This window comes from Scyliorhinus torazame, chromosome 1 (genome assembly GCF_047496885.1).
Source record: "Scyliorhinus torazame isolate Kashiwa2021f chromosome 1, sScyTor2.1, whole genome shotgun sequence".
Lineage (NCBI taxonomy): Eukaryota > Metazoa > Chordata > Chondrichthyes > Carcharhiniformes > Scyliorhinidae > Scyliorhinus > Scyliorhinus torazame.
In genome coordinates this window covers 29,810,125-29,824,930 of record NC_092707.1, presented here as the reverse complement: position 1 = coordinate 29,824,930, position 14,806 = coordinate 29,810,125, and the positions used below count along the sequence as shown (strand labels likewise).

At 63.1% G+C, this 14,806-nt stretch overlaps 1 protein-coding gene across 1 annotated transcript in view; it reads left to right on the top strand.

Annotated features, from left to right (window-relative positions):
• Positions 1 to 14,806, top strand: part of trpv4 (transient receptor potential cation channel, subfamily V, member 4) — a 169,071-nt gene that overhangs the window by 136,668 nt on the left and 17,597 nt on the right. Inside the window, exon 11 of the mRNA XM_072479753.1 lies at positions 1,178 to 1,343. Coding sequence (XP_072335854.1) covers positions 1,178 to 1,343 — 166 coding nt within the window. The remainder of the gene's footprint in view (positions 1 to 1,177; positions 1,344 to 14,806) is intronic.

Genomic DNA, 14,806 nt, shown 5'->3' with positions numbered 1-14,806 from the left:
ATGCTTTTAATATCCCCCAAAGGCCTGTAACCCGATATTTGAAGAGCTATAGCTCCAGACCTTTCACCTCCACCTTGATGTGCCTAGATTTGCATAACCCTGACGTGCTTCACTAGATCAATTATCTGCCCAATGGGTTTGGTGGCCTCCATCAGGGGGTGTTGCATGAGCCCGGGGCATATTAGCTTCTTCAGGCCTGAGGAGGTGATGGGTTTAAGGTTGGCGGGTGGGTGTGTGCGGTGAGGGTGTGGTGTTTGGGTGCATGATGAGGGGTGGTGATGCTGTTGCAGGAGACAAAGATGGGCAATGAGCTGCCTTGAAAACGTTTTGCTTAAATCCGCTCCCTTTTACTCACTGGCCGCAGAAAAGCCTGTGACATAGCTTGTGTAGGTTCCTATTTCGGTGTTGCCTTAGAGCTCCTTCTGCTGGTGCCTGGATAGCAAGTGGCCCTGATCCAGTATTCACTTGAGGGAGGAGCAGTGCTCCGAAAGCTAATGATTTGAAACAAACCTGTTGGACTTTCACCTGGTGTTGTAAGACTTCCAGTATTTTAAGGGCCTGTATTTAGCTTTTGTCCCAGTCACCCTGCCCGCCCAGAAAACAGGCAACGAGGGGCCCCAGTTAAGTGAGAACCTGTGAAAATGTGGTCATGGTGAATAACATAGGTCACTAGGTGATAATACACAAAGATACATGATTGAGATACAGCAAGGCTGCTCATAATATTATTCTTGGGCAATATTCATATGCAACATGGATTTTTGGGAGCCTCATATGACCCATGTTCTTGTTAATTCACATTTATGTTATTCTGCTGATACTAATGGATCAGCAGTTTAACCCAAACCAACTTAGGATTCATCCAGAAATTAGACAGCGGTGCTATAAACAATTCTCGTAAATTTCACACAAGACAAGCTGACACATTAGAACCACAAGGTTAAACAGGACTAGCTTCAAAGGTCAGGGGTCACGTGTTGCCCAATCACACTCCTGCAGTGTTGGGCCATATAGTGGGAAAAACATGGGGAAATGGGAAAGTTGCTGAGATCCCACCCCTTCTGTTCGCTCATCCAGCTAAGAGTGGTTCTGAGAGTGTGGGCCATTGTTCAGTCTATCTGTGGAGTTACTTTTACCCTTCTGTTGACCAAGCCACTATGGTGCTCCTGTTTTGCAGTTTTATTTATTCCATCCTGGTGTTGGTGTCGGCGGGACTGTACGTGGCTGGTGAGGAGTCCTATCTTGCTGTAATGGTGTTTGCTCTGGTCTTAGGCTGGATAAACACACTCTACTTCACCAGAGGCCTGAAACTAACAGGGACCTACAGCATCATGATACAGAAGGTGGGTACAGTGATCTAAAACACTTTGGAGCTTGCACATGTTCAGGGAAAAGACCCGTAGACTCAAGATGCTTGATTCAACCTGTTGCTTTCTACAAATATATCCAATCTTCCGAGTGTTGGCTGCTCCGCCCATTCCAAAATCATATCAATCTACCATCCTCTGAATAAGAGATCTCAGCCCACTCCTGACTTTTAAATTATTAACCTGTTATCCTGCCACAGACTTAAAACATTTTGTGGCATCGTTTTGCAGCATCCATTTGTTATCCTGTGAAGATAAGCCCAACTTCCTTGGCGGAAGTCCAGAACAAGTGGCGGCAACCTTTAAAATTGGAGCTAGGCCGTTCAGGGGTGTTGTCAGGGAGTACTATCTTCACACAAATGATGGTGGAGATCTGGAACCTTGTCCCTCCAAACAAAAACTTGTTGCGGCTGGATCAATTAAATCTTTCAACACTGCGCTGATGTTTTTTTTCGTTAGGCACAGGGTGTTAAGGAATTTGAAAACAAGTTGGGTCAGTGGAGTAAAGATCAACAATGATCTAATGAAATAACAGACCAGGCTCGAGGGCTGAATACCTCCTCCTGTTTCTATATTCCTTAACCATTTCCCACAATTTAGATTCCTGGGGCGTCATTCTCCAACCCCCCAGAGGGTCGGAGAATGGCCGTTGGCCGCCGTGAATCCCGCCCCCGCCCCTGCCGAAGTCTCCAAAGGGAGAAAAGTCGGCGGGGCGTTAATGGCGCCGCTGCCGCGGAGAATGTCACGGGTCTGCGCAAGGCAGCCGATTTTCGGCCTGCCGATATTCTCCCTTCCGGATGGGCCGAAGTCCCGTCGACGTGATGACCGTTCACGTTGACGTGAATCAAACCTCCTTTTCATCGGCGTGACCCGGTGCTCCAGGCTCACGCCGACCAGCGAGGAGGTGAGTGACGGCCTGGGGGGTAGGCTCTGGGCAGCAAATGGCGTGGCCGCAGACTGATTGCGTGAGGAGAGGTGTGTCTCGGGTTGTGTGTGTGTGTGTGCGGCGGGGGGGGGGGGGGTGGTTAGAGTAGGCTGGGCTCCGGGGGAGTGCCGGGAGGGGGTCCGTGCCGGGGTGGAGGTTGGGGGGGGGGTCCGTGCCGGGGTGGAGGTTGGGGGTGGGTCCGTGCCGTGCCGGGGTGGAGGTTGGGAGTTGGGGGGGGGGTCCGTGCTGGGGTGGAGGTTGGGGGGGGTCCGTGCCGGGGTGGAGGTTGGGGGGGGTCCGTGCTGGGGTGGAGGTTGGGGGGGGTCCGTGCTGGGGTGGAGGTTGGGGGTTGGTGGGGGGTCCGTGCTGGGGTGGAGGTTGGGGGGGGTCCGTGCCGGGGTGGAGGTTGGGGGGGTCCGTGCTGGGGTGGAGGTTGTGGGGGTTCCGTGCTGGGGTGGAGGTTGGGGGTTGGGGGGGGGTCCGTGCTGGGATGGAGGTTGGGGGGGGTCCGTGCTGGGGAGGAGGTTGGGGGTTGGGGGGGGGTCCGTGCTGGGGTGGAGGTTGGGGGGGGGTCCGTGCCGGGGTGGAGGTTGGGGGGGGGTCAGTGCTGGGGTGGAGGTTGGGGGTTGGGGGGGGTCCGTGCTGGGGTGGAGGTTGGGGGGGTCCGTGCCGGGGTGGAGGTTGGGGGGGTCCGTGCTGGGGTGGAGGTTGGGGGGGTTCCGTGCTGGGGTGGAGGTTGGGGGTCCGTGCTGGGGTGGAGGTTGGGGGGGGTCCGTGCCGGTGTGGAGGTTGGGGGTTGGAGGGGGGGTCCGTGCCGGGGTGGAGGTTGGGGGGGGTCCGTGCCGGGGTGGAGGTTGGGGGGGGGTCCGTGCCGGGGTGGAGGTTGGGGGTTGGGGGGGGGTCCATGCTGGGGTGGAGGTTGGGAGGGGTCTGTGCTGGGGTGGAGGTTGGGGGTGGTCCGTGCTGGGGTGGAGGTTGGGGGGGGTCCGTGCCGGGGTGGAGGTTGGGGGGGGGTCCGTGCTGGGGTGGAGGTTGGGGGGGGCCGTGCTGGGGTGGAGGTTGGGGGTTGGCGGGGGGTCCGTGCTGGGGTGGAGGTTGGGGGCGGTCCGTGCCGGAGTGGAGGTTGGGGGGGTCCGTGCTGGGGTGGAGGTTGGGGGAGGTCCGTGCTGGGGAGGAGGTCGGGGGTTGGGGGGGGGTCCGTGCTGGGGTGGAGGTTGGGGGGGGTCCGTGCCGGGGTGGAGGTTGGGGGGGGTTCAGTGCAGTGGTGGAGGTTGGGGGTTGGGGGGGGTCCGTGCTGGGGTGGAGGTTGGGGGGGTCCGTGCCGGGGTGGAGGTTGGGGGGGGTCCGTGCTGGGGTGGAGGTTGGGGGGGTTCCGTGCTGGGGTGGAGGTTGAGGGTTGGGGGTCCGTGCTGGGGTGGAGGTTGGGGGGGGCCGTGCCGGGGTGGAGGTTGGGGGTTGGGGGGGGTCCGTACTGGGGTGGAGATTGGGGGGGGTCTGTGCCGGGGTGGAGGTTGGGGGGGGGGTCCGTGCCGGGGTGGAGTTTGGGGGTAGGGTCCGTGCTGGGGTGGAGGTTGGGGGGGTTCCGTGCTGGGGTGGAGGTTCGGGGTTGGGGGGGGGGTCCGTGCTGGGGTGGAGGTTGGGGGGGGTCCGTGCCGGGGTGGAGGTTGGGGGGGGGGGTCCGTGCCGGGGTGGAGGTTGGGGGGGGGTCCGTGCCGTGCCGGGGTGGAGGTTGGGAGTTGGGGGGGGGTCCGTGCTGGGGTGGAGGTTGGGGGGGGGTCCGTGCCGGGGTGGAGGTTGGGGGGGGTCCGTGCTGGGGTGGTGGTTGGGGGGGGGGGTCCGTGCTGGGGTGGAGGTTGGGGGTTGGCGGGGGGTCCGTGCTGGTGTGGAGGTTGGGGGGGGGTCCGTGCCGGGGTGGAGGTTGGGGGGGTCCGTGCTGGGGTGGAGGTTGGGGGGGTTCCGTGCTGGGGTGGAGGTTGGGGGTTGGGGGGCGGTCCGTGCTGGGATGGAGGTTGGGGGGGGGTCTGTGCTGGGGAGGAGGTTGGGGGTTGGGGGGGGTCCGTGCTGGGGTGGAGTTTGGGGGGGGGGTCCGTGCCGGGGTGGAGGTTGGGGGGGGGGTCAGTGCTGGGGTGGAGGTTGGGGGTTGGGGGGGGTCCGTGCTGGGGTGGAGGTTGGGGGGGTCCGTGCCAGGGTGGAGGTTGGGGGGGTCCGTGCTGGGGTGGAGGTTGGGGGGGTTCCGTGCTGGGGTGGAGGTTGGGGGTTGGGGCTCCGTGCTGGGGTGGAGGTTGGGGGGGGTCCGTGCCGGTGTGGAGGTTGGGGGTTGGGGGGGGGTCCGTGCCGGGGTGGAGGTTGGGGGGGGTCCGTGCCGGGGTGGAGGTTGGGGGTTGGGGGGGGATCCATGCTGGGGTGGAGGTTGGGGGGGGTCCGTGCTGGGGTGGAGGTTGGGGGTGGTCCGTGCTGGGGTGGAGGTTGGGGGGGTCCGTGCCGGGGTGGAGGTTGGGGGGGGGTCCGTGCTGGGGTGGAGGTTGGGGGGGGTCCGTGCTGGGGTGGAGGTTGGGGGTTGGCGGGGGGTCCGTGCTGGGGTGGAGGTTGGGGGCGGTCCGTGCCGGAGTGGAGGTTGGGGGGTCCGTGCTGGGGTGGAGGTTGGGGGGGGTCCGTGCTGGGGAGGAGGTTGGGGGTTGGGGGGGGGTCCGTGCTGGGGTGGAGGTTGGGGGGGGTCCGTGCCGGGGTGGAGGTTGGGGGGGGTTCAGTGCAGTGGTGGAGGTTGGGGGTTGGGGGGGGTCCGTGCTGGGGTGGAGGTTGGGGGGGTCCGTGCCGGGGTGGAGGTTGGGGGGGGTCCGTGCTGGGGTGGAGGTTGGGGGGGTTCCGTGCTGGGGTGGAGGTTGGGGGTTGGGGGTCCGTGCTGGGGTGGAGGTTGGGGGGGGCCGTGCCGGGGTGGAGGTTGGGGGTTGGGGGGGGGTCCGTACTGGGGTGGAGATTGGGGGGGGTCTGTGCCGGGGTGGAGGTTGGGGGGGGGTCCGTGCCGGGGTGGAGGTTGGGGGTTGGGTCCGTGCTGGGGTGGAGGTTGGGGGGGTTCCGTGCTGGGGTGGAGGTTGGGGGTTGGGGGGGGTCCGTGCTGGGGTGGAGGTTGGGGGGGGGTCCGTGCCGGGGTGGAGGTTGGGGGGGGGGGGTCCGTGCCGGGGTGGAGGTTGGGGGGGGGTCCGTGCCGTGCCGGGGTGGAGGTTGGGAGTTGGGGGGGGGGGTCCGTGCTGGGGTGGAGGTTGGGGGGGGGTCCGTGCCGGGGTGGAGGTTGGGGGGGTCCGTGCTGGGGTGGAGGTTGGGGGTTGGCGGGGGGTCCGTGCTGGTGTGGAGGTTGGGGGGGGTCCGTGCCGGGGTGGAGGTTGGGGGGGTCCGTGCTGGGGTGGAGGTTGGGGGGGTTCCGTGCTGGGGTGGAGGTTGGGGGTTGGGGGGGGTCCGTGCTGGGATGGAGGTTAGGGGGGGGTCTGTGCTGGGGAGGAGGTTGGGGGTTGGGGGGGGTCCGTGCTGGGGTGGAGGTTGGGGGGGGGGTCCGTGCCGGGGTGGAGGTTGGGGGGGGGGTCAGTGCTGGGGCGGAGGTTGGGGGTTGGGGGGGGTCCGTACTGGGGTGGAGGTTGGGGGGGTCCGTGCCAGGGTGGAGTTTGGGGGATCCGTGCTGGGGTGGAGGTTGGGGGGGTTCCGTGCTGGGGTGGAGGTTGTGGGTTGGGGGTCCGTGCTGGGGTGGAGGTTGGGGGGGGTCCGTGCCGGGGTGGAGGTTGGGGGTTGGGGGGGGGGGTCCGTGCTGGGGTGGAGGTTGGGGGGGGTCCGTGCCGGGGTGGAGGTTGTGGGGGGGGTCCGTGCCGGGGTGGAGGTTGAGGGTTGGGGGGGGGGGGGTCCGTGCTGGGGTGGATGTTGGGGGGGGGGTCCGTGCTGGGGTGGAGGTTGGGGGTTGGGTCCGTGCTGGGGTGGAGGTTGGGGGGGTTCCGTGCTGGGGTTTAGGTTGGGGGTTGGGGGGGGTCCGTGCTGGGGTGGAGGTTGGGGGGGGGTCCGTGCCGGGGTGGAGGTTGGGGGGGGGGGTCCGTGCCGGGGTGGAGGTTGGGGGGGGGGGTCCGTGCCGTGCCGGGGTAGAGGTTGGGAGTTGGGGGGGGGGGTCCGTGCTGGGGTGGAGGTTGGGGGGGGGTCCGTGCCGGGGTGGAGGTTGGGGGGGGTTCGTGCTGGGGTGGTGGTTGGGGGGGGTCCGTGCTGGGGTGGAGGTTGGGGGTCGGCGGGGGGTCCGTGCTGGGGTGGAGGTTGGGGGGGGTCCGTGCCGGGGTGGAGGTTGGGGGGATCCGTGCTGGGGTGGAGGTTGGGGGGGTTCCGTGCTGGGGTGGAGGTTGGGGGTTGGGGGGGGGTCCGTGCTGGGATGGAGGTTGGGGGGGGGTCTGTGCTGGGGAGGAGGTTGGGGGTTGGGGGGGGTCCGTGCTGGGGTGGAGGTTGGGGGGGGGGTCCGTGCCGGGGTGGAGGTTGGGGGTGGGTCAGTGCTGGGGTGGAGGTTGGGGGTTGGGGGGGGTCCGTGCTGGGGTGGAGGTTGGGGGGGTCCGCGCCAGGGTGGAGGTTGGGGGGGTCCGTGCTGGGGTGGAGGTTGGGGGGGTTCCGTGCTGGTGTGGAGGTTGGGGGTCCGTGCTGGGGTGGAGGTTGGGGGGGGTCCGTGCCGGGGTGGAGGTTGGGGGTCGGGGGGGGTCCGTGCTGGGGTGGAGATTGGGGGGGGTCCGTGCCGGGGTGGAGGTTGTGGGGGGGGGTCCGTGCCGGGGTCGAGGTTGGGGGTTGGGGGGGGGTCCGTGCTGGGGTGGAGGTTGGGGGGGGTCCGTGCTGGGGTGGAGGTTGGGGGTTGGGGGGGGTCCGTGCTGGGGTGGAGTTTGGTGGGGGTCCGTGCCGGGGTGGAGGATGGGTGGGGGGGGTCCGTGCCGGGGTGGAGGTTGGGGGGGGGTCCGTGCTGGGGTGGAGGTTGGGGGGGTTCCGTGCTGGGGTGGAGGTTGGGGGTTAGGGGGGGTCCGTGCTGGGGTGGAGGTTGGGGGTTGGGGGGGGGGGGTCCGTGCTGGGGTGGAGGTTGGGGGGGGGGTCCGTGCCGGGGTGGAAGTTGGGGGGGGGTCCGTGCCGGGGTGGAGGTTGGGGGTTGGGGGGGGTCCGTGCTGGGGTGGAGGTTGGGGGGGGGTCCGTGCCGAGGAGGGGGATGGGAGGGCAAGTGAGTTGGTCCACTGGCCAGGTGCCAGCCTCCAACAGTTGGACCCATGCGGTCCATGCCACCTGGCTGGGGGGAGGAGGGGATATGGGCAATGATGACATGTCGTCGTTCCCCTCCCCCCCACCAGGCCGTCGTGTTTTCCGATCATCCAGCGATGTTGGCCGCCGTGGTGGCAACCGCCCATGTCTATGTTGCCCTGGATGAGGAGGAGGAGGAGGAGGAGGAGCATGCCAGAGAGGCGGCGCATGCTGCCGCAGAGGGGCAGGCGGCAGCCGCCCAGGCTGGAGGGACACCTGACCGACAGGACGAGGAGGGGGAGGAGGACGCCGCGGCCCCACGGCAACGGAGGCACCCGAGGGCGCCCCGTGTGTATCGGCCCCGGCAGTCATACCAGGACCTCAAGGACCGGGAATGCAGGAGGAGACTCCAGATGAGCCGGGAAACCGTGGCACACATCTGCCACCTGCTGGCACACCTGTCACCGCGTGGCACTAGCGGGGGACACCCTCTTCCTGTGTCCGTCAATGTTACGGTGGCCCTGAACTTTTATGCAACGGGGTCATTCCAGGCACCGAGTGGGGACCTGTCCGGCATATCGCAGACTTCGGTGCACCGGTGCATCCGGGCAGTGACAGATGCCCTATATGCCATGGCGCACCGCTACATCCGCTTCCCCGTGGACCGGGCCAGCCAAGATGCCCGGGCCGTGGGCTTCTCTGCTGTGGCCGGGTTCCCCATGGTCCAGGGCGCGATCGATGGGATGCACGTCGCCGTGCGGCCACCTGCAGATAACAGGGCCGTGTTCACTAATAGGAAGGGGACCTATTCGATGAACGTACAGGTGGTCTGCGACCACCGCATGATGATCCTGCACGTCTGCGCCCGTCACCCAGGCAGTGTACACGACTCATTCGTGTTGTCGCGGTCATCCATCCCCGGCATGTACGAGGGACGCCATCCCCGGCTGAGGGGCTGGTTGCTGGGCGACAGGGGCTACCCATTGCGATCGTGGCTGATGACGCCTATGCGGAGGCCACGCAATGAGGTGGAGAACCGCTACAATGATGCCCATGTAGCGACAAGGGGAGTGATCGAGAGGTGCTTTGGCGTGCTGAAGATGCGTTTCAGGTGCCTGGACCTCTCTGGGGGCGCCCTCCAGTATCGGTCAGATAGGGTCGGCCGCATCATTGTGGTGTGCTGCGTCCTGCACAACATAGCCCAGCAGAGGGGCGATGTGCCACAGGCAGAGGAGGGCGGAGTGGAGGAGCAGCAGGAAGAGGCCCAGTCCTCCCCAGATGAGGGGGATGGGGGCAATGGTCAGGGCAGACGGGGTAGACACAGTCGGGTGGCTGTCCACCGTTACCACCTGCCCCTCTGCAAGGAGGGGACATGAGAAGTATTTGGCAGGAAGGATCAAGGAAAACCCAAAAGCTTTCTATAGGTATGTCAGGAATAAGCAAATGACTAGGGAAAGAGTAGGACCAGTCAAGGATAGGGATGGGAAATTGTGTGTGGAGTCCGAAGAGATAGGCGAGATACTAAATGAATATTTTTCGTCAGTATTCACTCAGGAAAAAGATAATGTTGTGGAGGAGAATGCTGAGCCCCAGGCTAATAGAATAGATGGCATTGAGGTACGTAGGGAAGAGGTGTTGGCAATTCTGGACAGGCTGAAAATAGATAAGTCCCCGGGACCTGATGGGATTTATCCTAGGATTCTCTGGGAGGCCAGGGAAGAGATTGCTGGACCTTTGGCTTTGATTTTTATGTCATCATTGGCTACAGGAATAGTGACAGAGGACTGGAAGACAGCAAATGTGGTCTCTTTGTTCAAAAAGGGGAGCAGAGACAACCCCGGCAACTATAGACCGGTGAGCCTCACGTCTGTAGTGGGTAAAGTCTTGGAGGGGATTATAAGAGACAAGATTTATAATCATCTAGATAGGAATAATATGATCAGGGATAGTCAGCATGGCTTTGTGAAGGGTAGGTCATGCCTCACAAACCTTATTGAGTTCTTTGAGAAGGTGACTGAACAGGTAGACGAGGGTAGAGCAGTTGATGTGGTATATATGGATTTCAGCAAAGCGTTTGATAAGGTTCCCCACGGTAGGCTATTGCAAAAAATACGGAGGCTGGGGATTGAGGGTGACTTAGAGATGTGGATCAGAAATTGGCTAGCTGAAAGAAGACAGAGGGTGGTGGTTGATGGGAAATGTTCAGAATGGAGTACAGTCACAAGCGGAGTACCACAAGGATCTGTTCTGGGGCCGTTGCTGTTTGTCATTTTTATCAATGACCTAGAGGAAGGCGCAGAAGGGTGGGTGAGTAAATTTGCAGACGATACTAAAGTCGGTGGTGTTGTCGATAGTGTGGAAGGATGTAGCAGGTTACAGAGGGATATAGATAAGCTGCAGAGCTGGGCTGAGAGGTGGCAAATGGAGTTTAATGTAGAGAAGTGTGAGGTGATTCACTTTGGAAGGAATAACAGGAATGCGGAATATTTGGCTAATGGTAAAGTTCTTGAAAGTGGGGATGAGCAGAGGGATCTAGGTGTCCATGTACATAGATCCCTGAAAGTTGCCACCCAGGTTGATAGGGTTGTGAAGAAGGCCTATGGAGTGTTGGCCTTTATTGGTAGAGGGATTGAGTTCCGGAGTCGGGAGGTCATGTTGCAGCTGTACAGAACTCTGGTACGGCCGCATTTGGAGTATTGCGTACAGTTCTGGTCACCGCATTATAGGAAGGACGTGGAGGCTTTGGAGCGGGTGCAGAGGAGATTTACCAGGATGTTGCCTGGTATGGAGGGAAAATCTTATGAGGAAAGGCTGATGGACTTGAGGTTGTTTTCGTTGGAGAGAAGAAGGTTAAGAGGAGACTTAATAGAGGCATACAAAATGATCAGGGGGTTGGATAGGGTGGACAGTGAGAGCCTTCTCCCGCGGATGGAAATGGCTGGCACGAGGGGACATAACTTTAAACTGAGGGGTAATAGATATAGGACAGAGGTCAGAGGTAGGTTCTTTACGCAAAGAGTAGTGAGGCCGTGGAATGCCCTACCTGCTACAGTAGTGAACTCGCCAACTTTGAGGGCATTTAAAAGTTTATTGGATAAACATATGGATGATAATGGCATAGTGTAGGTTAGATGGCTTTTGTTTCGGTGCAACATCGTGGGCCGAAGGGCCTGTACAGCGCTGTATTGTTCTATGTTACCGGCTGGCCCAGCGGGCACGGGACAGACTGATAGACGCCCGCTTCACTGACTAGATGGGCGTGGGAATCGGGTATTATGGCCACAGACCGCACACCATGGCAACAGCCGACCACCCACATACCCCACCCATCCACCCACACAGCACCCTCACCCCCCTCCCCAACCCCACCCACCCCACCCGCATGCACACCACCCCCCCCCATTGCCGATCCACCTGCGGCACAACGGGCCGGGCTCACACAGTTGCCGGTGGACGTGTGTCTATCGCAGGCCATGGAGGATGATGACAACCCGCCCTGCGATGAGCTCCTGGCTCTACATCGTTGGACTATGTCTGACCCATGTCCACAGTACCACCATCCACCCGGACCATCCCTGCATGCGGCTGTGACACTGCAGCGCATGGTCCCGTCCTCTGCCCGGGGGATGTTGATGGCGGCCCAGGGGGAAGGGGGCAGACTCACCTGGGGCTGAGGTAAGACCACCCCTCACACACACACTTGCGCTCAACGTACATGACACCCCCGCATACTTTGGACAGAGCACAAAGGCAGCTTCGGTAGGTGTAACATTGACTTTAGTAACCAAAGGAGTTCATGCACGTGCCCTAGCCCCTAAAACTCATCTGTGCCCTGCACCCGTGCCAACTTACTCAGTGTCTAATTGTTTGGCCTTACGGGCCCTTTGACTACGTCTACGTGGTTCCCCAGACGGTACAGCAGAACTGGAGGTGGACTCCTGTGATTCCTGCCCTCTGACACTGGATCCCTTTGGCGGCCGTTTCCTGGGGCGTCCTGGCCTAGATGGGCCAGGCTGCGGCCCGGGCGACTAGGATGGCGAGCTGCCAGCCTGTCCTGCCCGTTGCCCACCCGATGCACCTGGGACGGAAGGGGGGGAGTCCGAGGTGTCGCGGTGTACCGGGACCTCCCCTACAGAGGGAGCCGGGACGGACCACACCACCTCCTCCTCCCTCGGGGTGCCCGATGGCCCCCAGGCCTCTACATGGGTGGGGGATGCGAACGGACTGGCCATCCGACGCCCCCCGACATCTGGCGCTGCCAGTCCTGGAGGCCCGTGCTGGTATCGACAGGGGTCTGCAGGTTTGCAGCCATGGAGCCCAGGGTGTTGGCAAACCCTGTCTGTGACAGTGCGACGCCGGCTCGCACATGGCCACTGGCGCCGATGCCCTCAGCGATGGCCTGCAGAGACTGGGCCATGGCCTGCTGAGACTGGGCCATGGCCTGCAGAGACTGGGCCATGGCCTGCTGAGACTGGGCCATGGCCTGCAGAGACTGGGCCATGGCCTGCTGAGACTGGGCCATGGCCTGCAGAGACTGGGCTATGGCGTTGAGCGCCTCTGCCATCTGGCGCTGGCACTGGCTCATGGCCTCCTGTGAGAGGGCAGCCATTTCCTGGGCCACAGACGCCGCCTGCACGGAAGGCCCCAGGCCTCGCAAACCGTTCCCCATGTCTGACACCGTCGCAACCATTGCCTCCACTGCGGACGCCACCCGTGCGGTGTCAGCCTGGGTGGCACGCATGACCGGCACCACTCCCAGCTCCTGGACGCGGGTGGACTCCTCCACCTGCGACCGCAGCCGCCGCAAGCCACCCCTCACCCTCTTCGCTCGTCTCCGGGTCGGTGGTTGCATCGGATCTATGTGTGGGTGTGGTAACTGCAGGAACCCGGGATCCATCTGGGCGGCAGATGTTCGCTTGGCCTGGGCTGCCCTCCGACCGCCCGGTCCCTCTGCTGCTCCTACCTCCACCTGCTGTACCGGGACGGCTGTGTTGTGCGCACCAGTGAGTGTACCAGACGCCTCATCACTAAAGTGCCCAACCGTGGTGAGTGTTTCTGCGATGGTGGAGGGTGTTGGTGACAGCAGTGGCGTTGTGTCGTGCTCTTCGTCCCACTCTGAGTCCATGGCACTTTGGGGTGGGGGTTCGTCTCCACCCATCCACTCTGAGTCACTGTCCGGTATTTCGTCTTCCTGGGTAGTGGTGTCCTGGATAGTGGTGTCCTGGGTAGTGGTGTCCTGGCTCGGATGTGACGGGGGCCTGTGGCTGCCCCCCTCATCGCTGGGTGGTCGCTCCCGCACGTGACGGGGGTGTCGTCTCCCTGTTGCTCCAGGTCTCTCCGTCTCCCATGGTGTGCGAGCGGCATCCTGCGGGCGTCGCATGCTGGAGGGTGCGGGTCTCTCCGTCTCCTGTGGTCTCCGAGGGGCATCCTGCGGGCGTCGCATGCTGGAGGGTGCGGGTCTCTCCGTCTCCCGTGGTCTCCGAGGGGCATCCTGCGGGCGTCGCATGCTGGAGGGTGCGGGTCTCTCCGTCTCCTGTGGTCTCCGAGGGGCATCCTGCGGGCGGTCTGCATCTGCGGGGATGGGTGCCTGGACGTTTGGTCCTGCGATACACAATGAAGCATGCATGGTTAGACATCAGGCAGTGATCAGGTGATATGGGGGAGGGGGATATAGGGGAGGCGGGATATGGGGACGGGCTGTCGGTGGCTCACTCGCTCGTACGCCCCCGACCTCTGCATCAGCAACCTCCCGGTCCTCAGGTCCGCCAGCCAGTTCCAGGGCCCTTTCCTCGTGTACGGTCAGTGGCCTCTCATCAGCGGGCCCTCCTCCAGTCCTCACATGCTCCCTATTGTTGTGTGCGTGCTTCTCCTGTGGGGGGGGGGGGTGGTGGCAGGGGTAAAAGGCAACACTGTTAGGCAGGTATCTGAATGCACGCCATCGGTTGCGCGTGCATTGCAGAGGTTAAGGTTAGGGCTGGATTCACTTGGGGATATGGGGGAGGGGGGATATGGGGGAGGGGGATATGGGGGAGGGGGGATATGGGGGAGGGGGATATGGGGGATATGGGGGAGGGGGATATGGGGGAGGGGGGGATATGGGGGAGGGGGGGATATGGGGAGGGGGGATATGGGGGAGGGGGGATATGGGGGAAGGGGGATATGGGGGAGGGGGATATGGGGGAGGGGGGATATGGGGGAGGGGGGATATGGGGGATATGGGGGAGGGGGGTATATGGGGGATATGGGGGAGGGGGGATATGGGGAGGGGGGATATGGGGGAGGGGGGATATGGGGAGGGGGGATATGGGGGAGGGGGGATATGGGGAGGGGGATATGGGGGAGGGGGGATATGGGGGAGGGGGGATATGGGGGAGGGGGATATGGGGAGGGGGGGATATGGGGGAGGGGGGATATGGGGCAGGGGGGATATGGGGGAGGGGGGATATGGGGGAAGGCGTGATATATGGATATGGGGGAGGGGGATATGGGGGAGGGGGGATATGGGGGAGGGGGGATATGGTGGAGGGGGGATATGGGAGATATGGGGGAGGGGGGATATGGGGGAGGGGGGGATATGGGGGAGGGGGGATGGGGGGGTTATGGGGGAGGGGGGATATGGGGTAGGGGGGATATGGGGGAGGGGGGATATGGGGGAGGGGGGATATGGGGGATATGGGGAGGGGGATATGGGGGATATGGGGGAGGGGGATATGGGGGTGGGGGGATATGGGGGAAGGGGGATATGGGGGAGGGGGTATATGGGGGATATGGGGGAGGGGGGATATGGGGAGGGGGGGATATGGGGGAGGGGGGATATGGGGGAGGGGGGATATGGGGAGGGGGGATATGGGGGAGGGGGTATATGGGGGATATGGGGGAGGGGGGATATGGGGAGGGGGGGATATGGGGGAGGGGGGATATGGGGGAGGGGGGATATGGGGAGGGGGGATATGGGGGAGGGGGGATATGGGGAGGGGGATATGGGGGAGGGGGGATATGGGGGAGGGGGGATATGGGGGAGGGGGGGATATGGGGGATATGGGGGAGGGGGGATATGGGGGAGTGGGGATATGGGGGAGGGGGGATATGGGGGAGGGGGGATATGGGGGAAGGCGTGATATATGGATATGGGGAGGGGGATATGGGGAGGGGGGATATGGGGGAGGGGGGATATGGGGGATATGGGGGAGGGGGGTATATGGGGGATATGGGGGAGGGGGGATATGGGGAGGGGGGATATGGGGGAGGGGGGATATGGGGGAGGGGGTATATGGGGGATATGGGG